The following is a 24,613-nucleotide window of genomic DNA, read 5'->3' as shown; positions in this document are numbered from 1 at the left end:
CGTGCGTGCGTACATACGTGCAGCGCAGTGTGTCTTTAGTGGCATGAATTACGTGCCGGCCTAGAGGGAAATACCTGAAAAAAGAAAGGTTGAGACTAAGACAGTCGGGCAGGACAAAAGAAAGCAGAGAGCCCCTAGACCCGAAAATGCAGTTTGACAGTGAGGAGACCTGGGTTTTGATAGCCTATTACTGGAGAAGAATAGGCTGTCATTACGATAGGCCGTTTTCTACCGGGAAAGCCTTTAGAGTAGCTGGTTGACTCTATCGTGGAATGCTATACCGTATTATCGCAAGTAGAGTACTTGTTCTGACAGGCAGTACCGTTATAGTGGCCAGCCAGTAACTTTAGTGCATTCTTATCCATGATATTCCCGGCAGTCAGTATCTCGGCCTCTCCCGCCTTCCCTAGCCTCCCTTACTATTGGGTTGGATTATCACATCCACCCTCACATGAACGACCGATCCTACTCTGTTCTCACGTTTTCTGTACGTCCTGTCACGCGCAGATCGATTCTCTTCAGAATTTCACACCCCAAGTGCATCCTCAACTACGAAACCATTCGATAGGTTAAACTGAGGCACCTACGGATACTTACACAAGCATCAACGGTACGCTTCCGAAACAGCGCTAGACTATTTCGGTCCGGAATATTTCCTGCCTCAAAAAAATTGTCCTGCACTGACGATCAAGCAAACAACAACCGGCGGCACGCGCAATCCTCCCAAGACTATCACACTGCACCGAATAGCCTGTAAGTTTTCTCGATCGAACCATTGTTTCCTTCCTCGTCAAGCCACATGTTTTACATTGCGGCATGGCACAAGGTTACTGACTTGGTATCGGCAGATTCTGCACCCCCAGCTCCACCTATACGATACTATTTCAGAGCAATCCACCGTAATCACCGACGATGAAGAGCAAGCGCGCAAGAGAGGCCGCCGAGGTCGACGATAAGCCCATTGCTTCTGTTGATTCTGAGGCCCCAGCCAAGAAGCGCAAGCGCAGCGAGGATGATGGTGCCGATGTAAAGAAGGCTAAGAAGGAGAAGAGAGACAAGAAGTACAAGAAGGAATCGCGCAAGGAGCGCAAAGAGAAGCGCAAGAACCTCCAGGACCTCCCCGAACAGGACGATGACGAAGAGGCGGCCGAGGATGCTCCAATGACTGAAGCTGATGACAGACCTGCGGATGCGCCAGTAGAGGCAGATAAGCCTGCGAAGAAGGACAAGAAGAAGAAGGACAAGAAGGCCAAAACCGACGAGTCACAACAAAAGGACGACGCCAGCGCCGATGCCGAACCCAAGGAGGAACCAAAGAAGAGCAAGAAGGACAAGAAGAAGCAAAACAAGGCCTCCGAAACAACGACCATCAACGATGAATCTGCTGCCGGCGCCGATGCAGAGGCTGCTGATGGCAAAGGAGACCGTCACATTGTCTTCGTCGGCAACCTGCCCTTCACCGCCACTGCCGAAACAATCAAAGCCCACTTTGCCTCTCTCAACCCAGTGTCAGTTCGCTGCATGAGCGATCCCAAGGATAGCAAGCCCTGCCGTGGCTTTGCCTTTGTCGAGTTCGAGAAGGTCTGGCATATGCGAACATGTCTCGACAAGTTCCACCACTCCGAGTTCTCAGATGGTGTCTCTTATCCCCGCCGCATAAATGTCGAGTTGACGTAAGTTGCTCTCGTACTTCTGTCTTACATGATAACTCACCTCATTGCTTTGACTCCACACCCCTTTCCCTCAGCCTGATTCAATACAAAAGCACCTCGATTTGTGTAACCATCCCAGGGGTGACTAGTCTTGACTTGACTCACGCTCACTACTGCTTCACCGACACTCACCTGCACGAACAGCAACTTCATACATGACTAGAACACACGCTAACTCTATGTAACAGTGCCGGTGGAGGTGGCAAGACAAAACAGCGCCAGGACAAGATCAAGGAGAAGAACCGCAAGCTCGACGAAAACCGCGCCAAGCGTATTGAGCGTGAGAGGATGGCAAAGGAAGAGAACAAGGGCAAGGGTGACACTCGCAAAGCTGGAGAGGATGGTATTCATCCAAGCCGACGTGCCCACATTCCTGGCAACCGCTGGTAGAAACAGCTTACCGGGCCTCGAGCCAAGGGTGTGAAGCTCAAGAAGGAGTAGGTTTGTGAGGGTCTCTGAATGTGTTTTAATGATTGTACTGGGATCGGATACACAAAAGTTGATTGTGCATTTATATGATAGTGAGAGATACCCAAAGGAAGTGGATCCTTGACCTCACGAAGAAGAGCATAGAACAGACGATGAATTATATTTCTACATCCACAACTCCATTCGACTTATTTTGAGATACTTCTGCTTCAGGTGAAGGGCCTATATAAGCAGACTGTTGATCCCATATATCAACAAGTGTAGACTGTAGGTTCTTTCCTGTTTACGCTCTAATTTAAGTGAACGTATACTCTATTGGGAGCTCTAACAAGCAATGCGATTTCTTTCGCCCATAGCGACATACCAAAGAGACCAATTCATAATCAAGACAGACAAATTGACCGCTGCTGGAAGGAATCCAACGACTATACATCGCAAAAACAACTTGCCAAACTGCAAGTCTCGGGATAGTGAATGCCAAATACGAGACATGATAGCCATGTTCATTCAATATACCTCCACAGGTAAAATGGACACTTGTCGAAGAAAATATCACAAAACAATCGCAAGCAGTCATCTGTCTAAAGTGAAAACCGGTTCTTGAATTACTGGCAAAATCGGTATAAACTCCGCGAGGAGGCCACAGCATGAGATATGAGCAAATAGAGATAAATAATAAAAAGCAACGGTTGGAAACACGTAACCGCAGATAGTAAAAACCCAAAATTCATTCAAGAACCGCCTCGCAAGTAAAAGCCATCGTCATATGCAGTTGCCTCCGCATGATCGTTGCGAGGGTCATGATCTGGGGACGGGTATCGGGCCTCGAGAAAAAAGCAATAGCCTAGTCCAGCCCAGCCGCTCCCAGGGGATATTCCGTCAAGAGCCGCCGTCTTGTATCGCTGAATGCCTATTAAACATTCGTCCTGAGTTCTTCGTGTCGTTTCGCGTCGTCCAGACGCTTTCGTTGAGAAAATCAAGCGCGTGCCTTGCCACGCGCGGGAATAGCGTTCATTAGATGGATATCTACAGAATGGAGCACTTGTTCTTCTTTTGCTTCGAAGGTGTGGGTCGGGGGTTAAGAACAGCTCTAAACACGAGTTAGATACGCACTAGAGCACATAATCGCGATTGATGCTTACCGGATGGCCTCGTCAAAAACGCTCTTGAGGTTCCTTTGAGTGAGGGCAGAACACTCGAGGTACTTGTAGGCCTTGATCTCCTTGGCGCAAGTCAACGCCTGCTCGTACGACACAGGCTCCATACGCTTTTGTCGGAGCGACTCGAGGGTGGAAGCGTCTTCTCGAAGATCAAGCTTGGTTCCGACAAGGATAATGGGAATGTTAGGCGCATGATGATCAATCTCAGGATACCACTAGAGAGGGTGTCAGCGGAGTCGACGTGTTGTGGCGATAAGGGGGCGGCGTACCTTTGCCTTCACGTTGTCGAATGAAGGAGGGCTGACAATGGAGAAGCAGATGAGGAAGACGTCGGTCTGAGGGTATGAGAGAGGTCGCAGTCTGTCGTAATCCTCCTGACCAGCAGTATCCCAGAGGCCAAGGCTAATAGGCTTGCCATCTACCATAACACTCGCCGAGTAGTTGTCGAAGACAGTGGGGATGTATTCGCCGGGGAAGGCATTTGTGGTGTAGGAGATGAGTAGACAGGTCTGGAAGCACAGTCAGCGGAAGGCTCTTGTTATGAAAGCCATCGCGTTGTAAGCGGCTGTTTGTTGTCCGACGTACCTTTCCAACAGCACCATCACCAGTCACCACACACTGTAGCAGCGGTCAGCCAACCATGTATTGCGTCAGGTAACCATCGGCTCAACAAACCTTCAATGATTGCACGCCGGGCTGAGCCATTGTTGCGATCGGTTATGGGGAGAAAGTCGAAGGAAATGGGTATCAAACCGACGAATTGTGTGGAAGCGCAAAAAGTCGTCGAGGGGCAGATGGAGATGATAGAAGCGACGATTGTTGTGTCTGTACGAAGATGGTGGATGTAATGTAGAGTAGTAGGTTAGAGCCTGGAGAGGGGCAGGTCAAACAGGCAGCCCAGGACTCGAAGGCCGGATAACGGAAGGGAAGAGGTGCGACGATGACGATTTTGGATGCGACAAGCGGCGACAGAACTCGAATGGATCCTCAGGTGAGTTTCACAGCTGCATAAAAAGATAGGTCAGAGAAGAAACTTGACACAAAACCGAGGTGTAGTTCACGCGTTTTGTGCCGCAGAAGGTGAGGCCACAGGAGGAGGTTCAACGATGGGAGCCGCTCCACCTCTATCAGCATCAGTGGACTAGACTGGACTAGACGCCCCCAAGCCCAGCAAGCCCAGGCAGGACCACGAGAGAGGCGCCCAGGGTATGCCACCAGTAGCCACCTCCCGTGCCACCTCAGGCCCTGGTTCGCAGTAATAAGCCAAGACCTAGCCTCGCCGACTAACTTGACCTACTGGAACCTATCCGCTTGGGATAGGACAGGATTGAGGAAAGGCCAGGAGTTGATCGCTATCAAGAGCTTGCTCAAGGCTATAGGCGCCTGGGGGTGGGGGAGGTACAAGGGCTCAGGGGCCAACCAAGCACCGTAATTTGGGGTAAAGGCAGCTCACCTGCTGTGTCGCTGAACCCTTTCGTGGTAAGGATTCGCTGTTAATGGCCGTCTTGGCTAAGATGGACTCTCGGTCGCGGCTGGGGATGAGAATGCAGATGCCGGATTGGATGGAAACCGAACAAGATTCCAGGTTATGGAAAGAGGAGAAGAAGGAGAGGCTGCAGTAGTTGAGAGATAAACCAAGGCGAGGAATAATACTCAAGCTACAGCAGATGCGATTATCCCAAGACTACACAAGGCGCGGCTATTCAAAGTGCAGGCGGTGGCTGTCGGTACAGATGAAAGGCGGAGAGAGGCTGCGGGAATGTGGATTGGGCGGAATACCTTACAATGAGCTCTGCGCCAAAAAAGAAGTAGTGCCCTCTCACTTATTTTCAAGACAATATGATCGAACAATTATGAGCGGTGGCGGAGAATTTAAGAAACACCTGGAGTTTCTGCTGTCATGCTATTTATCTGTCCCTATTGTACATGGCAATCCCTAGCTGGGAAGGGGATAAAGGAGAACTGCTACCGCTACCGTAATGAACAAAACCACCGAATCATGAAACCTGGCCGATCTCTTCAACTGAATTCAACATCCATGACTCACGCCAACCTCAAAGCAGAAACAATTGATATCATCACAAGCTCTCTGTTAACAATCAGGTAGCACTTCAAGACAGGGATCAACAATAAAGAGGTTGGAGATAAAGGTATGAAGACCAGGGATGCATGTTGAGAGCTGTTGAAACCTCCACTGGGCGCTTAGATCCTTGCTCATAAGGCCACGGCCTCTGTTCAGCCACCTGAGTCTTTATAATCCAAAAGTTCGAAGTCGCTGGCAAGTAAAATGGATCGATAGCTCAGTGGTACGAGCGAGGGATTGCAGATCCCTAGGTCGCGTGTTCGATCCACGCTCGGTCCTAATACTTATTCTTTTGATATTTTTTGCCATTACCTTGGCGATCTCATCTTACATGTAGCTCCTCCGATTGCTTACGTCGAGCCGTCGGCTTATTTGTTTCAAGAATGCTCTGAGCGATTAATGTTTTGCAATTTATTGTCTTTTCTTTTTGCTAGAATACCAATTGGTGAGTGTTCCCTCATGTTTATCTTGTTAACTTGAAACCATACTAATAGAAACATTAGTTTCTCGCTGATTTATCACGAAATGGCTTCAGGCTTGTTCTCTAATGTCTCTCCATGGCATATTCCCGCCATGTTTATGGGCACCGCTTTCACTCTCGGTGGTCTTCTTCCTTTGAGAGCCCCAGACCGTGCTATGCGCGAGTACGGGTTGCCTGAGGGTATCGTCAGGTCAGAGCCAGCGCAATTAGCATTTGGTATCTACGGCACTCGTGTAGCTGCTTATGGCGTCGCTCTGTGGACGTTCTATCTTCGTGGTGAATACCATGTAGTTGATACGCTTATGAGCTTACTCTTCTTGTGGGGTGCTGCTGATTGTTGGATTTGTATCAAGGCTGGTGTGCCCAGGACAGCTGTTTGGAGATTTGTGAGCAGTGTCATGATTGGCGGGTATGGATATCTTGGATTAACTGCGAAGGGATCTCTATGAAGCTCTGCTTGCATAGGATTGTTTGGATGGATCTAGAAGTTGTTGCCGAACAAGTCCCTGGCTTATCGTCTAGCTTCCGCCTCGTCTCGTTGATTTATGGTAATATCAAATGCGCATTTACAACACAGCATCATTTCCTGTACGAATTGATTAATTGTACCTCGAGATCCCTCAAAATAATTGTGACCATGGTCATTTACATCAACGGCAATGCAGGTAAATGGCCCGTGCACTGAAGCTCCCCTCGTCGCGTATGGCTGAAGCTTGTCGCGTTCCCACTTGCTTTGACATTCATCATTGACATGGATCTATAACATCAACAATAACCGAAAATACAAATAATTCTCCGAACCGCTGTGCTCGCATTACGCCCGGATCTTCTCAAAGTTCTATGGATGAAGACTTCCACGATTTCAAGACATTATCTGCCAGTTGAGCGGCCGTCGCTCCGCCAGCCACTCCGGCGCATCTAAACAAACACCACCACAAATATGTCAAGTCTATCGCCGCCAGGTAAAGCGGCTTCGCAAGAAACGCCCGCGCGAACTCCTTCGAGAACCCCGAACCGTCGCGCTATTAGCGCAGAGCCGTTTTCTGGCGTTCACACACCTCTCGATCGTAGCGGTGCCCGAGACCTGCGTGCCTCTCTTCGCCGTGGTACACCAGCATCTGCCGGTCGATCCAATGCGCCGACTCCTCATGCCAAAGCCGCTCGTCGGCTGCTTGACCAGCGTCGAACGGCAATGTTCACACCTGGAAAGAAACGCAGACAGAGCATGTTGCAGCAGAGAGAAACACCCTTGGATATTTTACGAATGCTCGGTCGAACACTAGCGCCTAAGAGCCAGCCTATTCACTCGTCTTCTTCGTCGTCTCCGGGGAATAAACGGAGCTCGTCTCCGGAACAGAGGGAGGAAAGCAACTTGTATGATGATGACGATGATGAAGTCGACGATCTACTAACGAGGCCTCCAATAATATCCTTGCCGTTGGACATTGAAGATGCTTCTAGTACCGGCTCAGATTTGCCTCCACCAACATTGTCACAATTGGATGAGGACAACTTTACCATGCAGTCTATTGAGATGCCTCGAAGAATTGCGAATGACTCTCGGCTATCTCGAGGGAGTCCTGGCAGTGAACGCATGAGTGACTACTTCAACAACGAAGCCACAGAAGACGATATTGGCCAGCAATCAGATTTCTTCCCCGGTCTGCTAGAGGATCTTCAGGCGAGAGCTGGACAGGATGATATGACACTCGAGCCGTAAGTCTATTACTGGCTAATTAGATGCAATGCATTGCTCACATAAGAACAGGATTGAAGCAGACCAGACCCGGCAAATGACCGAGGGCCGAGGGAGCGACTTCAACTTCGAGTACCCTGGTGGACTTGAGGATGGAACTGTCTTTCAAATGTCTGATCCCGCCAACGATCTTCAAGCAACATCACCAATTGTCGACCCGTCAGTCGCAGAAGCCGTGGCAGATGACGCTCAGGACCCCCGCCCCGACGTTATGTACGGATCCGACTCCGATGCTGGTGGCGGGGACTTCGGAATGGACGGTTGGGATTATAACGATGCTGGCGTCGACGATCATAGCTCGATAAATGAAGAGCCAGGGCCAATACCAGAGCCAACAGTCACAACCGGGATGCGTCATGAACCAGCTGATGATAGGCTACCTCGCGGCTTGAAAGCAAAGAAGCGAAAGCGGGTATCGCAACATGGCATTGAATACCCGTCACTGCCTCCGGCTTTCGTCAAGCGAGTGGCCCAGACGGCTCTCCAATCGTCAGGTCTGAGCAACCAGCGTCTCTCGGCGGAGACATTGGATGCTCTTATCCAGTCCTCTGAATGGTTTTTCGAGCAGCTGGGTGACGATCTGGGAGCCTATGCGGATCACGCGAAGCGCAGAACAATTGAGGAGAGCGACGTCTTCACACTCATGAAAAGGTATGTTGTTTCACTGGGGTATCAGCTCCGTATTTTGTTCTAACCAGAAATTCTAATATCGTACAGGCAACGTCAGATAGGACCGCGTTCCTCCATGTTCTCCTTGGCACAGAAGCACCTCCCAAGAGAGCTCCTCCAGGAGCTGAGGATGCCAGTTCCGCAACCCGCTAAGCAACGCAAGGCAAGGCGTGTGTCTGGTCGAGGCGACGAGGGAGAAGTTGCAGAAGATGCTGAAGACACATGAGTTTTACATGGTGCATGCGTAATGAGATCTACAGTTTACAGGCCCTTTGAACGGGCTACACGACGAGCGACATCGTTTGCAGGCTTTTTGACTACCATCCAAAGCATGATGGATGTTGCGACAGCAAGGCCATACCTGAAGCATGGGGTCAGAAAGCCCGGTGCCGATCGACATAGAATGAGGCAACTTACCAGGTAAAGATATACTGGGCGTGGTTGTTTCGCAGGTTTACCTCCGCGGGTCGGCCATAGGGAATACCGCGAGCCTCGAAGTCGACCATTTGCATGAACTCGGGTTCTGATGTCGTTAGCAAGACATCACGAAATGAAAGATTATGATGATAGACATACCCATAGTAGCCTCAACCCAGACAGGCTGGCTACCAGTCAAAGCAGCCATCTGCTTCACATCCGGGAAATAAAACATGCCCTTCTCGGGCTGATTCTCTGGCGTAAACATGTTCTTCTTCCACGGCTCTCGTAGAAGTCCTTCCACTGTGACCTCACCCGTCGGTAGTCCATCAGGTCGTGTTCTCTTATCTCTGTGCTTCTTGTCGATCCAGCCTCGGTTCACGAGAATTGTCGTGCCGTTCTCTCGCTCCAATGGTGTGACTACCATGTATCCATCTGTGCCATCTCGCATACGCGGTCCAATGAGCATTTCTTGATCATGTCGGAAATGCCCTTTCGCTACCACACGGCGATAGTCAAAGTCATGAATAGCATCGGGATCAATGGTTGGTGGGAGGGGTAGAGGGTCGCGGATCAGTCGGTCTTCGAATTTAGCGATAAGTTCGGATTTCCAGCCCAGGCGCTGGACTTGCCATGTCCCGAGAATGAAGGCTGTAATGGGGATGATAGCTAAATCAATCAGACCATGCTCTGTTCAATTGATGAGTTCAAAAGCATACCGAGGATGATTAGACCTGGGCCATGGCGTTTTCCAACACGGACAAGCTTTGGAGGTCCGTCGAGAATAGAGACGAATTCTGGATCGTCGGCTGATGGCTGTTGCTTGCGACGGAAGATAGAGGATGTGAATTGTCTCCTTGGCGGTGCATTTGTGAATCTTGTACACCGGGGGATCTGTTTTGACAAGCGCAGACTGCGCAAGACTGTATTAGGCGCGTTCATTATGTCTGATGGCACATTGAAGGCGTCAGGTTAAGTGGTGATTGCTAGCTTGATAATGATGTCGATTGTGGTGGGTTCAGTCGGGAACAGACCCACCCTGGACGTTGGATCCCGAGGACGTGATGCACCTCACTCATATCTCAAAATAGGCATCGCTTTTGTACTTGCGATTGATGACTTCTATTAATTAGTGCTTCCTATCACTTCAAATGTGTTATTCGATGACCCAGGTTGGATTTCACGATCGTATTTCAGTCAGATATTGAATAACTAACACCGAGCCTGACGGCTTTTACATCAAAGAATACAATTGGTTAATACAGTCCTTTATACAGTGCAATACTGCTGAGTCAAGAGGGGCCCCATGTGTGCTTCTATACTGTGTTGTGTAACCTAGCGTCGTTGGAATCGTTCTGTGAGCTTGCGCGGGTCAGTCAGTCACATAGAGGTATGGTCAACAGTGTGCAAGTTGAAAGCTTTGAACAGATAATAAGTCTAATTAGCTATATGGAATCCGAATTAGATTTAATATGTCAATTGCAAGAACACACCCATCCTGCTGTCTTTCCTGCCAAGCTGGCCTGGTTGCCTTGATCTTGGTGTTTATTCTGATGATTGACAATCGCGCGACGTGTTTCCAGGCACAATTTCACACGCTTTATGATACTTTGACCATGAGTTGAATGGTATTTCAGTGAGAAGTTGAACAGCACTGATACGATAGCTCTTACACACAATTGGTTGACCAGAAGAATAAGTGGGCCACAATACAGTGTAAACACCGCTTAGTCAAGAGTAGTTCCATGTGGGATGCTATACTGTATTGTGTAACCCAGCGCCTTTGGAATCACTTTTCACATACCGTGGACCACAAGTTGGGGGTGGTTTTTCAGTCAAGACGTGGGATAATACTGATTCGATGCTCCTACATACAATTGGTTGACCTCAAGATTAAGCGATACAGTGCAGACACTGCTTTGTCAAGAGGGATTCCATGTGTGGCATTGTACTGTGTTGTGTAACCCAGCGTCTTTGGAATTGCTTCATGGCATACCCTGGACCGCAAAGTGGCTGGTATTTCAGCCAGATGTCGTGTAACACTGCATGTGCACAGGATGAGTTGAACAAATGGTCCTATACAGTGTATATACAGCTTAGTCAAGAAGGGAATCATGTTTTATGTCGTACTGTGTTGTGTAACCTAGCGTCTCTGGAATCATCGACCTCAATATTGGAGCAAATAAGGCTGCACCATGAGCTTGCCTCAAACATCAAGTACCCCTTGAATTCCGAAAAAGCAAAAACAGATGCAATACTTGCAGCTTCATACAAACGTGCCAAAATAAATTAAGAATTCATTCCCGGTGGTCGGAGATGGGTCTGTAGCAATATTCGTACTCATCTGCAACCACCTGCGGCCACCCGTGATGTTTAGGACCTTTTGGCCCGATTCCGATAAACCAACACGAATATTCCCTCTTCTCTCACTCAACAGATGCGTTGCATTACAAACAGGTTTCGTCATAAAACTGAGACATACATGTTGTTGAGATAAGCAAGAAACGCCACGAATCACCTGCGTACAAGTAGGCTGAAGCGCCCGCCTCACTTTCACTTCTTCACTTTCACCTCTATTATTCTCCCTAGCAAAGTCTACATGGTAAACCATCATGGAGAATCAACCCAAACGAGCGGGGCTCGGAAGGACGAGCTGTACTGAATGTCGTCGTCGAAAAGTGAAATGCGTTTACGACGACGATCAGGCTGAGTGTCAACAATGCAACAGACACTCTCTCACCTGCCAGCCGCAGAATGCAGAATCATCTCTAGAAGAAAGAGATGAAATCATTCAAGGGTTCTCGCAGTTTGCCGGCCAAGTTGAGACACGAATGATTCGTATGCAGACTGCAATCGAAACCTTGGCTCGTAAACTTGACTCGCAAACCAGCCACCAAGCACACTGTAGAAGTGATGCAAGCTACCGGGGTGCGAGCGAGCCATTTGAGGTTGGTATCACCTTGAAGGCTCTGAAGGTCGTAACGGCTTAAGTAGTCTAACCATCTTTACATCACAGACACCACAATCGCGTTTGACGGCATCGCTTAAGGGGCTTTTACCTGACAAGCCGGTTCTGTCCAGGATTCTGGAACATAGTAGTAAGTTCACCCAGAATTGGATGAGCTGGCCTCTAGCGACGGTATCATATCAACAACAAGACAACGACTTCCTCCCTGTCAAAACAGTCACACTGTTTGATGCTGGGTTTCCGAAAGACGTCGAGTCAGCGTTCAAGTTCGTTGACAAGTCAATGTCGTCAAGCTACCAAAAACCACCAAACCCTGGGGTTGTCGCGAAATGCATAGTCTGGCTCTGCCTCTCTATCAAAGAATTACCCCAGAGGTTCAAATATAGCGACAATCGAGCGCCACCACCATTTGAGCCAAGATTCCTTATTGACAACTGTATCGCCAAAGTTGAAGCCCTGTATCAAGTCAGCTCAACACCGGTCTGCAATATCAACTTTGTCCAGGCCCTGATCCTCCAAGGCGAACTATTCCTCTCCATAGGTCGCCCGACGAAGGCATGGAAATGTATCAGGACTGGTATCGAGAACGCCATGCTTCTGGGCGTACACCAGGGCCGGTCTAGCCTGGATCGAGGTATTTGGGAAGAGTTATGGATCCGAGACCGACAGCTTTCACTCTTCCTCGGAATGTCCCATGCAGTACCAGTGCAATTGGGGCCCAAGATGACAGAGGAAGAGTACCCCGTTGCAGAAAAGGAAGCTTTTCGCCAGATAGCCACAGTATCAGGCCTTCTTACAAGCCGAAACCTAATGAAAGAAGACACCCCTAGCGCAACCATCACACGCACGCTCCAAGAAATGAGGGAATTGAAAGCAATGATTCCGGAGCATTGGACGAAAGGACACCCGAGATATGTCTCTTATCTCCCGCAGGCCTTTACCCGCGCCTACATCAAGATTCTCTACCATACATTTGAACTTATGCTAAACTGGCCCAAATGTCAACCGTCAAACGTTGATCCTCAGCAAGTTAACGACTTTGAACCTTCAAGGAAGGCCATACTGGAAGCAACACAAGAAATCATAAAGGCTCACGAAGCCATGAGAGCACCGGAAGTCGAGCCGAATGCGGTGATGAGGGCTGATTTTGTGGATTTCCTTGCTTTCAAGGCTGCGCTTGTAATGGTGGCAGTGATAAAAGACAAGAAGAACCCCATGCCGTATGAAGAGAGCGAACCTCTCTGGAAATTGATAGATGACCTGGGAGACAGACTACAAAAGACATCTAAGGCATATGACGACGCATTTGCCAAACAGGCTTGCCTCGCTCTCAAGATTCTGTTTTGCGCAAGCGAAGGGGACTATATCTGGTGTGGAACGCATGAAGTAGCTATCCCCTACTTTGGGAGACTCGAGACTTGTAAAGTCATCAGCGCAAAGGACCTGGCCAAACGCAGCCGCAACGGGACACGCCCAAGCAAGATAGTTGTCAAGATGGATTCGAACCATGTTGTTTTTGGACTGCCGTATGAGCGTGTCCCGGAGCTGGAACTGGCAGCGGACTGGACCGAGTTGGGATCTTCCAGGGAGTATGGATGGAGAACAACTTTTGAGTTTGATTGTTTGACTCATGAAGGTTTTTAGGATTTGTGCTGGGCACCAACCCGTCAATATAGGCGCAGAACTAAATATTGGTCAACTTTTTGGCATAGTGAGACGCATACCATATACAACTTTTGCAGAACATTGGATCCAGATGTGCTCTAACACCCTCAGCGACGGAACGACGAAGCATCCATCATGCTCATCCTTTCCATTCAACCTCCCTCCATCGCAGCCATCATCTTTCTCATCTGTGAACCATCACCTCCTCCAGGGGCGCTCAGATACACAGCCTCTCCAAGCATACGCAACTGCATAGGAAAACGAGGATCCCCATAATAGTCGATAATCTCCTGCTTACTCGTCGTCCTCGTCAAGTTCTGCCACTGACTCGAGTCCATTCCTAATACTTCACACTCCTGCTGCTTCTCTGGCGTCCACCATGAAGGAAGTACTCCTCTTCGAACTGATGCTTGTCGTAAGAAACGTTGAAAACCCCGAAGCCCGTCTGAAGCGCCGCCGTAGAGACTGTCTCCATCAGCTTGACCTTCAAGGTTGTACATGTCGTCCATACGGAGACGATAGGTGTCAATCAGAAGTCGATAGACGTCTTTCTCAGGACGGTTGTGCAGGTAAGTACCGTTATCGAGACGAGTAAAGGGGTTGGGAACAGACTTCTCCAGTCCCTTCTTTGGGGACTGGCTCATTTCGTCTGGATCATGGACGTTGGCATTAGCAAATGAATCTGCCTGCTTTCCACATATCTTCTTGTGGGCTTTCCAGTCGGCCTTTTGACATTCCCGAGAGCAGTATGGCGTGGTGGAACACTTGGCACACCGCCTGAGCTGAACTGCAGGTTCTTCCTTGTTGCAGGTGGTGCAAGCGGCCATAGTGAAATGAGTCGTTGGCTGTCAGTCTCAGTCTTCAGTCTTGGAGTCCTTGGCCTCTTGTCTGATAGAGTTGAGATGATATCAAGAGAGGAGATGCAATCAAGTGATGTCGGTGGCTTAAGGTTTGCGGGGATGTGAATCAGCTAGGATTACCCTGGTCACTATCACCAATTCTCGACTCTTCTTGTACGAACAATAATGATATGATATTGTTCTGCAACTGAGGCTCTTTCTGGCTTAGACTATTCGATATTCCCGTAAAGGTGGCCAATGGATGTTTCCACTCTCACTAAAGGCGGCTTCTTTCAGAACTGCCTAAGGCACAGTGTGAATGTTGTCAAGCTCAAACAAGTTAGTGACTCCCGTTGAGTATAAGTCTCAAGTATGGAGACTTTACGTTGAACAAGGAGAGTTACGAATATATATAGTGTAGGCTATCATGTAACGTTACTTGCTTCCTCACGGTTTGCATATACAGCCAAACAAGAGTGTGGTCTCAGTCTTGTCACCAGGTGCTTGCTGCAGCCTCATGCTCTTCAAACAGGATTGACTTATGATGATTTACAAGTGATATCGCCAAACAAGACAAATCTGGCAGATAGAGATCATTCACACGGCGTCTGGAGTGCCCAATAACACCAGTCTAAGTAAGTGAAGACAACTGGCAGGATGCTTGTTGAGAGGAACAAGTGTTGCCTTGAGTCTTTGCTAGCATCTGGTTAATTGCCTTGACTCTCGAGAAAAGCCAGTGACAAATTTGTATGAACTTGACGTTGGTATCAAGGAAAAGGTAGCAGACTAACTTCTGAGCATATCTAGTATTGAGGCCTGGAGAGTTTCTTCCCATACCATTGGAGCCCAAACGACCTGCACCTGTTGCCTGTAGGAGATGGCCGAACTTATCGTACGACACCTATTTATTATATAGCGCTTATACTAAGTCTACTTAGCCAAAATGTAACCGCGGCCATGGACCAATGACAAACACTAGCAAGTACCGGACAGGGATCTATTGTGGTACGACAAGAGGGAGACTACGTTTTTCTTCCTTTGGTCTTTACGTTTGTTTTACATGATGGGTTCTGTCTGTTGAGACATGTGAAAACGACCCCCAAACATCGCCATTTGTGGCATAGATTTCTGACGGCCGACAACCTTGCAAACGGGGCCGGATCGTTTGGGCCGGATGGTGTTATTACCGCTCCAGGAACCAAGTGCGGGTATGCATAAGTGATGGTTAACGTTAAGAGCTTAGGTTGCGATCTGTGATCTGCAAACTGCATAACCGGCAGTAGCTTGATCTTGACTTATCTTTGCTACTTACCTACCTATCTCGGTGGGTATATTTCGAGCGGATTAATTGACCCCCTGTCATATAAATTTCTCAATGACAATGAATCACAACTGAACTCATTCGCTCGTCTCTTGACTTCTCGACTACTGCGTTGAGCTGAGAAGCTTCAGATTCAATATAGAAATATGCAGCGATATAGTTTGCGAAACAGTATACAACTTCGAGCCCAAGAGAAGTGCCCAAATGACTGGATCTGTAAGTGGAAAAGCCATTGCCGAGGCATTCATCAACATCTTGATGCTTAACCCACCTCGAGAGTGGAAACCCGATGCTTTCAGAAACGTACCACACCCAATAAAGTACCCAAAATGAAGCAAAGATGCGGATTACTCGGCTTGCCAGTTGAAATCCGCTTAAAATATATGTCTTGCTTCTCGTCAGTCGATTTAACCGAAGTGATCACCCATCCTGGGCAGTTGGAGACGGTTATGAGAAGTTAATCATGCTCAATGTACTTCACGATCGACAGCAGCGAACAATGGAACCAGCAATACTACAAACATGCAATCAAATTTACAATCAAGCGGTTCCAATTCTTACTCGCAGAACATCTTCCGCATCAACGAGGCGAGTTGTATGTCTCGATTCATGGATCAAATCGGGCAGACAAACGCAAGGCTGATTCAACATCTGGATATCTACATACCACCTAATTGTGACAAGTCTTCGTGGATGCACCGATTCCACATCCTGCCCGAAACAACACCGCATCTGAAGAGCGTAGTTGTCAGGTGGCGAGGTATATATAACAACCTCTGGGAAGAAAACGTGGGAACGGATATGGCTTTTGCTCAGGCCCCCGCGGGACTTTCGAAACTGGGAATAGAGAGCCTAAGACTAGAGGGACAATATACTAAACGCTGGCCTGCGTACTTTCGAGATAAGATTGGGTGCAAGTGGTTGAAGTCAAGGATGGTTGTCCGCGTCCACTTGGAGGAGACAACGATGATGACGATACGCTCAGCTGAAGGCAGACACACTGCAAACCTTCAGAAAATACCAGGAAACAACAGAGTTCCTGAACCCATGAGAGGGGGATTGCTAGTGAAGCTTTTTAGGTTAACGGGTATGAAACTGGCCCAACTGTTCCTTTCAATTTACACAGAAATGTTATCGTCACGCGCAGCATTATTTGAGCTACAGAATGGAACCACGATCATGCATTATCCAAAGTCGCTATTCGGATAGGTACGGAAAGATTCATGAAAGTGTATCTATTGTCTTGGTCACCATGGCTCCAATCTGCTGCCATCTGCGCCGCAAGAGTTCCCGCTGGCTACTCGAACCACCTTCTACCTCATCTATATCGTGCAGAGTCTTTCCGATGATGTTCAAGAAATCTTTCAGTGCTGTCAACAATAATCCATCAACCTCAGCCTGTGACGAACGCCCCTCGTCTTGAGCATCAAAGAACCGCTGCCATTGCCTTTGTGTACAGCATAGCATTCGCAAAGCGACTTGGGTTCGATGACAGCCTAATGTCTGGTAATCGAGAGTGTATCTTCCAAGAAAATTGATACTTTCAAGGTCGGCACGCTGTGTCTTGTTCAGCTTTGGAAGAATCACTTCATCGAGGTAGACCTCGTCCCATCGGTTTGTATCCAGAATGAAACCGTATTCGGAAAGGAGAAAGTCATTTGAATGTGGCCCGTACGATACGTAGACTTCTTCACCTTGGTGATAGACTCTGTCCGCTTGAACGCTGTATCCCAGGGCTGAATAGGCGAGCTTGCATCCTTGGTCAGCGTGATTGAAGAGGTCGGCTGTTGGCATGCAGACTAGTCGGTCAGCATGAGCGTAGCTTTTCATTTTGGGCATGCTGTTGTAGAAGGTTCTGGTGTTGATGAGAACCCAAGAGTATAAGTACTCATCCCTGGTCAATTTTGGGAATGCTTTCAGGACAATTTCGCACTCGCGCCTGAATGTAGTATTCTGATTATCCAGGATATCCTTGGCCCTCTTGGGTAGAAGGGCTTGAAGTTCACTAGGCCACATCATGGGCACACCGGCTTCTAGATCTTCCCGGGTTGGCAGGACAGTTTTCCATACAGAAAAGTCATCACTTTTGTCAAGAGCAATTTCAGCAGCCAGGATGCCATGAACTGAGACTCCTTGAAGGGCTTCGGTGATGTTCTTTGGCACTGTGTCAATAGTGCGAAGTGCTTTCATTGGCACACTCAAAATAGTTTCATTTGGCTTGGAAATATTAGGATAATTCCGAAAGAAGACTTATTACTCACCTTGATATCGCGAGTTGCGACAATACCAATACCTCGACCTGGAAGAATTCGAGGTTCAACACCCTTTAGTTTGACTCCTTTACTTTCTGCCCATGGCAGAAAAGCAGGATCAATGAGCATTTTGCGCCAAATGTACTCTCACTAGGAGAAGTTAGAAAGTGGAAAGATAAGTCAAGTCAAATCTGTAGAAATTATATGTCCATTCCCTTTGACTCATTCATTCACTCTCCCATGTTAGATCCTTTGCAAAGTTTCTACTGGATGGCGAGCTCAATACCGCTGAGTAAGCCCCCGAAACCCGAAGGTCGGCGCTGAAGCTACGGCCACGTGATGCCACAAGCGTCATAGCTAGCTCTCATAGCTGCCTTCACTCATGATGGCTTGGTTTAAATCCATTCAAGCCTTGTTTAACCAGACATGATCGGAGTTGGTTCTTGCCAGTAACCTTTTGCTTTACTTATTTAACCGTCCAATTTACTTGCTACACAACTAATTAAGACGTATTTGTTGTTTATTTACATGACAAATATTCACAAAGTCTCAAGGGAGTAGAAATCAAGACAAGACAACTCCAACCTTGACAACACGTCGCAACTTTATCTTGCTCACAATCGCTCATTCACCCACTATTTTCAACTTTTCCATAATTGAAGCCAAGAGTTTCTCATATTCAACATAGCTCACCATGTTTTATGAGGGAACCCTTCAGGAAGGCATCTCGACAGCCGTCAGTCAGCAGAAACTTGTTCTATGTTTCGTGACAGGTATGTTTTGTCATCACCCTGACCCACGCAATAACTGACATGCATTTTAGATGAAAGCGACGAGAGCACACAATGGGAAAATGAGTTTCTGGTCGATGATACAGTAGGGATTACGAAAATCTGCAGATCATATGTGATGGGGCTAATTACGGTGTAGTTGAGCGACTTACTCAAGGAGCATTCTATTGCGCTCCGTCTCAAAGCTGGGTCCGAGGAAGCCGGATATCTAGCTCAGATCTTCCCTCTACCACGGACTCCCACTGTTGTTATCATTAAGAATGGAGAGCTGAAGGAGTACATCACACCAGGGACCAGCAAAGAGGATTTCTTGCGGAGAGTTCAGACTGCTTTTAACTCCACCGCTGCACCTGCAGCTCCGGCTCCAGCTACAACCCAACCAACCCCGGCACCAGAGCAGGCCAGCCCACCACAGCCCCAGACAGAGACACCCGCAGCTTCAGAACAGCAGAGCACTCCACCAACAGCGGCTCCTTCAACGTCAGAAAACGTTCGTCGGATACTGGCTGAGAGGGCCGCCAGGCTGCAAGCCCAAAAGGAGGAGAATGAGCGCAAGGTGAAGGAGGAACGCGCAAGGACGAAAGAGAAAGCCAAAGCTGAGGCCGAAGCTGGTATGGATACGGACAACGCCCGGGCTCACAAGCAAGCTGAGGCAGTAAGGAAGAAGAAACAGAAAGACCAAGAGGAGAAAGCGCGGATTCTCAAGCGCATCGAAGACGACAAGGCAGAGCGACGCCTACGTGCCGAGCAGCGTGAGAAGCAGAAACTTGATAACCTCAAGGGTGGCGACGTTGCAGCATCATTAGTGAGCGCACCAGAGACAAAGCTGTCAAGCACCTCCAAGTCTGGCGCGATAACGGCTCTTCAAGTCCGCTTGTTCGATGGATCAACACTGAGGAATCGCTTCAAGACGACTGCGCACCTAAAGGAGGTCCGACATTGGGTGGATGAAAGTAGAGGCGATGGCTCGCAGCCATATACTTTCAAGCAGGTCCTCACACCTCTACCCAATAAGAATATTGATGAGACTGAGGAGGACAAGCCGTTAGGAGATCTCGGCCTTTTTCCGTCTTCGACATTGGTGCTTATTCCCGTCAAGAAGTTTACGACCGCCTACGATGATTCACAGGGCATTGTTTCGAGAGTCATTGGATTTATTCTCAGCATTTTCACATGGATTTTCAGTCTTTTTGGGGGCGGTGATGAGCGCACTGGGCACCGAGGGCCTACGAGCGATGCGCCGGGCAGTTCTCAAGAGCGTATTCAGTCATTCCAGAATCGCAGAGATCAGCAAAGAGATCAACAGTTGTACAATGGAAATTCGGTAAGATTCGGTATCCCACTCTGTATGGAACTTGCTAACACGACAAAGCTGAACTTTGAGCCACGGCCAGAGGAGGAGGAGAAAGATGAATGAAGGGGTTTCCCAATTTGAGTGGGAGTAATGTCTTTTTTTGTTGTATTGTACAATTGACAGTGCTGAGATGTAACAGTAGTATTTCCCCGCCAGATTCCTATATGCATGCACGCTGTCAGGAGATATATATCCCCAGTGTTGTTTCCTTTCCCATAGTGATATCAAGTCCCTTTTGTTCTCTTTTAACTTCTAATTCGTCCATGCTTACTGACCAGCGGCGGCCTGGCAAGCCTTGAGTTGCTCAAGATACCAGTTGCAGATCTGCATGTTTCCGTTGTTCTCATCCATGCACTTTGTGAAGTTCTGGGCGACACCAGCGCAGTTGTTCTGGTTCCAGGACTGCTCTTGGGGAGCGGCCTGAGCCTGGACGGGGGCAGCAGCCTCGGAGGAACCGCCGGAGAAGAGACCGCCGATGGCGTGGCCTACTGAGGAACCGATAGCGACACCGCTGAGAACAAGTTAGCTACACGTGTTCGAAATATGAGCTCTACAGGTGCTTTGGAGTATATTGCTCCACCCGGAACTTGGAACTCCGAAGACACCAATTGTTGTAGATTTGCAAGGGGATGCTTACGCAGCAGTGCTGGCCATCTGACCGAACAGTCCAGGGCCCTGAGAACCGGCAGCCTGAGGAGGCATGGCCTGGGCAGGAGGGTGAGCGGCGGCGGGAGGAGCAGCGTGGGTGGCGGCAGGGCGAGTCTGCTGAGGAGCAGGCTTGGGAGCAGCAGCGGTAGGGCGCGAAGGAGCGCGGCCGACGGATCGTTGACGAGGCATTGTGGTTGTTGTGTTGTGAGGTTTTGGCGGAAGATTTGGTGATGTGATGCTGGTATTGAAGAACAAAGTTCCAAGATGTTAAGTTATGAGGAGAAAGATCGGAAAGAAGAATACCGGAGGCACGGATTTCGGAGGCACGTATGAAAGCAGCCAATCATGAGGGGCAAATTTCAACGAGGGATGGGGAAGATTGGCCAGTAGGGCCTCGGTAGAGGCATTCCCCCAAGCGCCAGGGGTCCAGAGCACTCCAGGACCTTCCGTTGACAGCCGCTGGGCAACTTTTTAGTGGACACCTCATGAGTCTAGTGAAGGCTACGATTGATTACGACCGCTTTCAACAACGGAGATATCGGGCATTTCACTATCGGATATAAGTCTTGTGTCAATGTCAATGCAACAAATGGTGAGTAAAGCAGTCTCGCAAATTCATTCTAGACGTTAACTCTAGAGCGGTCTGTTCTACTATATCAAAGCCCTGTACTCCATTTTCGTTATACATCTCATAAGCGCATCGTTTACGGTGTGCATCTGCCCATATATCGGGGATACAAGCAAGCTTCTCGCACAGTCCAGAGCTTGAGAAGCCACGCCAGGAATCTAAACAGTTGTCAGTATATATCGAATCATAGAAGTACCAGATAACGTACCGCTCAGCTCCCAAACCGTATCCTCCGTGAGGAGTAGATCCGTACTTGCGCTGGTCAGTGTACCAGAAGTATCCTGTAGGGTCAATGCCCTCTCGCTTGTAACCGGCCATGAGCTCCTCATAGTCCCAAATTCTCATGCTGCCACCGACAATCTCGCCAACTCCAGGCATCAGAACATCGACGGAGTCGGTCACGCGGGGGTCGTCCTTAGCCCTTGACATGTAGAAGGACTTGATCTCGACAGGGAAGTGAGTGAGGAAGATGGGGCGGTTGATCTCGTCGGTCATCTTGCGCTCAGCAGCCTCGGCACTGGTCTCCAGTCAGTCTGTGTGCATTCAGAATTTGCGAAACACTTACATATCGTCGCCAAAGGTGTGGTCGTTGCCATCCTCGTTCTTGATACCACGCTCTCGCAGCCAATCAATGGCGTCAGAGTATCGCATGCGCAAGAAAGGTCGAGAAGGCTTCTCGAAGTCAGGGTTGTACTTCTTGATAGCCTCAGCGGCAACTGGGTTCTCGAGGGTCAGGTCGATGACACGGCAGATGACGTGCTCAAGATGGTCCAGGAGGTTGTCGAAGGTAATGAAATCCAGTTCAGCCTCGACGTGGGAGTACTCAGAAAGCTGCATTAAAGTTAGATGCGGTCACTCGGATATAATATCTGGCTAGCTTCCATATAGGGGTACTTACATGGCGACGGGTAAGAGACTTCTCAGCACGGAAAGACTTCTCAATGCAGTAGCAGTCACCAAGGACAGGTAGGACAGTCTCGAGGTAAAGCTGACTGGACTGAGTCAAGTATGAGGTCTCGCCATAGTAGTCGAACTTGAAAAGAGTAGAACCACCCTCGACCTGAGTCTGCACAAGAGCAGGAGGGCTGACCTTCTTGACATCCAACTCATTGTAAACGGTGTGGAAAGCATCCTCAACGATGTCGCGAACGAACATGACGGCGGCGGGCTTCTCGTGGCGGAGGGTAAGGTGGCGGAGGTTCATGAGGGTGTTGGTGTCACCGTCAACGGGAACCAAGTTGGTGAAAGCCTCATCACCACCAGGGGCCTTGGCAATGACTCTGAAGTAGTCGGCGCGAAGTTCTCGGTCGAGAGGGGCGTGAGCACCGGCGGGAACCTCCCAAAGCTCACCAATGATCTCGAGAGAGGTCTCTCTCGAAAGGGTAAGAGCATCATAGGTCTTGGAGAGATCTCCAGAAAGCAGACATTGCATGAAGTTGAGACCGCGGCGCAGGGTTACAAAAATAAGACCACCCTGCTTAGCAACACGGTTGACACGACCCTGAACGGAGACGCGCTTGACTCCCTCAGTAGGCTCATCCTTGCTCTTTCGGAGTGTACCAATCTTTGAAGGGTCGGTCTCTTGGAGGTTGATCGCAACAGGCTCAGGAAGTGAAGGGTCGTTAGTGATCTTCAGCTTCTTAGCCTCCTCGAGAACAGCCAAACGAGCGGCCTCGTCTTGAGCATCCTTCTCAGCTCGCTTAGCAGCAGCCTCGGCCTTCTTCTTCTGCTGAGCAGCGTAGGCGACAGCCTTCTTCAGGGCTGACTTGGCAGCAGGCTTGTACCCCTCCTCATCGTCCTTCTTCTTGACCTGGTACTCGGACTCGGCTCCGTGGCGGTAGTAGGCTTCAAGAAGAGTCTTGAAGGGGGCGGCCTCAGTGCCCTGAATCTCGGGGAGATCGCTTCCGGCTTCTTCGTCGACGTAGATAACCGCCATTTTGTGCTGTGCTTTGTTTTCTGCTTCAATCGATGCGGAAACAGAAATCGCGGCCTTGGGTTGGAACTTGGAGGGGTTGTGGTGCCCCGCGATTGTTCCCCTTGACTCACGTCCGATAATGGTGGGGTGAAAAATTGTTAGTCACCTCTGTCTTATCTTTCCACGTATTAAAGCGATAAGAGCTCAACTTTACCATAAATCTAATGCGATGCCGGACGACAAGGGAGATGCCATCCAGTCAGAAGCTCTTGTAATTTTGATGCCTTATCTTAACTTTACAAGCCTTTGCCAATTGAAACACATATTCGTGCCCCCTCTGGATGCAAAGTTCATTGTATCCCGCAAGAAAGCAAATTTCGGAAGCAAGCTGCGTTTCAGAAGAGTCTGATGTCTAGGTGTAGTTGCCTCATCACTATCTCCCCAAATCAAAAAGTCAATCCCAAATTCCCAAACGCCATGCCCAGCGAATTCAACTTTTCAAGGGGGCCGTGTAGGTCCCCAGCCATCTATTTGCCTGACACAATCTGGGTATCATCGTAAGCCTCCTCCTGAATCTGCACGCTCTGAATTCGACCATCAATAGTCGGCGCGAAACTTCTGTGCGTTTTCCAACCCTTTGGCCCATCGGCATACTGCTAAGTTTCAATTCAGTTCTTTGAATTGTTCTTTTTGTTCTTCTTCTGCTTCTTTTTGCTCTTATCTTTTCCTTCGGCAGAAGAGCTGGGCTGAGATGGGACAGGCGACTCCTCTGTCGGTCTTTTTCGGTTCTCGACAGACTTGAGCAGTGCCTTGGCTCGTTCCTCTGCAATCTTTTCGGCAAGCTTATTGCTGATTGTTTTGTTGTCGCCCTGTAAAATGTCAGTCTTGGATCTGTCGTGACTTCGCGGCTACATACCAGGTCCGCCTTGAGGATACGCGCGGTAGCCTCTTGGTTAATGGTCAAAGTACGCGTTTCAGGCTCCGGAGGAGACTCGATGTTTTTGATCTTTCCAAAATATTGCTGGATTCGCTTGAGTTCAGTAAGAACGGCTTGAGTTTGAGCTTCATTGCCTTCATTTAATTTCAGTGATGCTATCACGAATGTCAGTATTGATCATGTGGCGTCGCGTCGGGTTCAAGGATTCTCACAAAACATTAGAGATTCGATCGCGTAAGCTGTGAGTGAGAACAGTTTTGCCTTGTCTAATAGGGGCAACTGGGAGGCCATGCCTTCGAGGTTGCCCAACAAAGGCTGTAGCTTTTCTTCGAGGTCATCGAGCTGATTATCCAGCCGATCAAGATCCGGTGTGATGTCCTTGACGTCTGTCATGTTGGATTTTGTGATTAGGAATGTTGAGAGGCGCAATGTTGCGATGTTCACGTCGTCGCATGAAAGACTTCGCACAGGCGCAGAAACTTGTCAACCATGAGACCCAATAAGGCTTAGTGGCTCTTGCATTCATGAAGCGAAGTGATGCAACTAAAGGGTACCGCAGGCCAAGAACATCCCCAGGCTGAAAACAAA

The 24,613-nt window shown here is 48.9% G+C and overlaps 11 protein-coding genes and 1 non-coding gene across 12 annotated transcripts; 5 read left to right on the top strand and 7 right to left on the bottom strand.

Annotated features, from left to right (window-relative positions):
* Positions 1–695: 695 nt before the first annotated feature.
* FOBCDRAFT_40512 (uncharacterized protein) lies at positions 696–2,323 on the top strand. The gene is made up of 3 exons (XM_031186962.3): positions 696–753; positions 849–1,673; positions 1,901–2,323. Exons 2-3 carry the CDS (start codon positions 913–915, stop codon positions 2,100–2,102), a joined length of 963 nt encoding a protein of 320 aa, XP_031038097.2. The 5' UTR covers positions 696–753; positions 849–912; the 3' UTR covers positions 2,103–2,323.
* Positions 2,324–2,872: 549 nt separating this feature from the next.
* FOBCDRAFT_261766 (P-loop containing nucleoside triphosphate hydrolase protein) lies at positions 2,873–4,431 on the bottom strand (the record flags this gene model as incomplete). The annotated part of the gene is made up of 5 exons (XM_059611284.1): positions 3,977–4,431; positions 3,887–3,919; positions 3,571–3,810; positions 3,284–3,516; positions 2,873–3,167 (listed from the first exon to the last, which is right to left on the bottom strand). The coding sequence occupies exons 1-5, from the start codon at positions 4,004–4,006 to the stop codon at positions 2,873–2,875; spliced, it is 831 nt and encodes a 276-aa protein (XP_059465114.1). The 5' UTR covers positions 4,007–4,431.
* A 1,159-nt stretch (positions 4,432–5,590) lies between these two features.
* FOBCDRAFT_t159 lies at positions 5,591–5,663 on the top strand. The gene has a single exon. It is a non-coding gene; the product is annotated as a tRNA-Cys (tRNA).
* A 246-nt stretch (positions 5,664–5,909) lies between these two features.
* On the top strand, positions 5,910–8,443 carry FOBCDRAFT_138245 (centromere kinetochore component CENP-T-domain-containing protein; the record flags this gene model as incomplete). The annotated part of the gene is made up of 5 exons (XM_059607992.1): positions 5,910–6,251; positions 6,443–6,530; positions 6,828–7,581; positions 7,634–8,272; positions 8,320–8,443. The coding sequence occupies 5 exons, from the start codon at positions 5,910–5,912 to the stop codon at positions 8,441–8,443; spliced, it is 1,947 nt and encodes a 648-aa protein (XP_059467348.1).
* On the bottom strand, positions 8,255–9,761 carry FOBCDRAFT_225475 (SURF1 family-domain-containing protein). Its single transcript, XM_031186969.3, has 4 exons — positions 9,427–9,761; positions 8,867–9,376; positions 8,708–8,813; positions 8,255–8,651 (listed from the first exon to the last, which is right to left on the bottom strand). The coding sequence occupies exons 1-4, from the start codon at positions 9,647–9,649 to the stop codon at positions 8,552–8,554; spliced, it is 939 nt and encodes a 312-aa protein (XP_031038104.1). The 5' UTR covers positions 9,650–9,761; the 3' UTR covers positions 8,255–8,551.
* Positions 9,762–11,319: 1,558 nt separating this feature from the next.
* On the top strand, positions 11,320–13,319 carry FOBCDRAFT_138456 (uncharacterized protein; the record flags this gene model as incomplete). Its single annotated transcript, XM_031186973.2, has 2 exons — positions 11,320–11,655; positions 11,724–13,319. 2 exons carry the CDS (start codon positions 11,320–11,322, stop codon positions 13,317–13,319), a joined length of 1,932 nt encoding a protein of 643 aa, XP_031038108.2.
* Positions 13,263–14,410, bottom strand: FOBCDRAFT_225470 (uncharacterized protein). Its single transcript, XM_054705007.2, has one exon. It carries the CDS (start codon positions 14,165–14,167, stop codon positions 13,493–13,495), a length of 675 nt encoding a protein of 224 aa, XP_054560982.1. The 5' UTR covers positions 14,168–14,410; the 3' UTR covers positions 13,263–13,492.
* Positions 14,411–16,671: 2,261 nt separating this feature from the next.
* On the bottom strand, positions 16,672–17,978 carry FOBCDRAFT_225467 (protein-lysine N-methyltransferase). The gene is made up of 2 exons (XM_031186976.3): positions 17,762–17,978; positions 16,672–17,717 (listed from the first exon to the last, which is right to left on the bottom strand). Exons 1-2 carry the CDS (start codon positions 17,879–17,881, stop codon positions 16,722–16,724), a joined length of 1,116 nt encoding a protein of 371 aa, XP_031038111.2. The 5' UTR covers positions 17,882–17,978; the 3' UTR covers positions 16,672–16,721.
* A 374-nt stretch (positions 17,979–18,352) lies between these two features.
* Positions 18,353–20,433, top strand: FOBCDRAFT_40479 (ubiquitin-related domain-containing protein). Its single transcript, XM_031186977.3, has 4 exons — positions 18,353–18,525; positions 18,576–18,628; positions 18,683–19,867; positions 19,916–20,433. The coding sequence occupies exons 1-4, from the start codon at positions 18,447–18,449 to the stop codon at positions 19,958–19,960; spliced, it is 1,362 nt and encodes a 453-aa protein (XP_031038112.2). The 5' UTR covers positions 18,353–18,446; the 3' UTR covers positions 19,961–20,433.
* Positions 19,958–20,836, bottom strand: FOBCDRAFT_225465 (uncharacterized protein). Its single transcript, XM_031186978.3, has 2 exons — positions 20,535–20,836; positions 19,958–20,408 (listed from the first exon to the last, which is right to left on the bottom strand). Exons 1-2 carry the CDS (start codon positions 20,732–20,734, stop codon positions 20,165–20,167), a joined length of 444 nt encoding a protein of 147 aa, XP_031038113.1. The 5' UTR covers positions 20,735–20,836; the 3' UTR covers positions 19,958–20,164.
* A 290-nt stretch (positions 20,837–21,126) lies between these two features.
* FOBCDRAFT_40469 (uncharacterized protein) lies at positions 21,127–23,185 on the bottom strand. The gene is made up of 4 exons (XM_031186979.3): positions 22,072–23,185; positions 21,739–22,004; positions 21,382–21,690; positions 21,127–21,331 (listed from the first exon to the last, which is right to left on the bottom strand). Exons 1-4 carry the CDS (start codon positions 23,107–23,109, stop codon positions 21,250–21,252), a joined length of 1,695 nt encoding a protein of 564 aa, XP_031038114.2. The 5' UTR covers positions 23,110–23,185; the 3' UTR covers positions 21,127–21,249.
* Positions 23,186–23,362: 177 nt separating this feature from the next.
* Positions 23,363–24,484, bottom strand: FOBCDRAFT_40465 (uncharacterized protein). The gene is made up of 3 exons (XM_031186980.3): positions 24,238–24,484; positions 24,005–24,180; positions 23,363–23,957 (listed from the first exon to the last, which is right to left on the bottom strand). The coding sequence occupies exons 1-3, from the start codon at positions 24,416–24,418 to the stop codon at positions 23,757–23,759; spliced, it is 558 nt and encodes a 185-aa protein (XP_031038115.2). The 5' UTR covers positions 24,419–24,484; the 3' UTR covers positions 23,363–23,756.
* Between the last annotated feature and the right edge of the window lie 129 nt (positions 24,485–24,613).

Source organism: Fusarium oxysporum, chromosome VI (assembly GCF_013085055.1).
Source record: "Fusarium oxysporum Fo47 chromosome VI, complete sequence".
NCBI lineage: Eukaryota > Fungi > Ascomycota > Sordariomycetes > Hypocreales > Nectriaceae > Fusarium > Fusarium oxysporum.
Note: the sequence above shows the minus strand (reverse complement) of the source record. Positions and strands in the feature narration are given on the sequence as shown.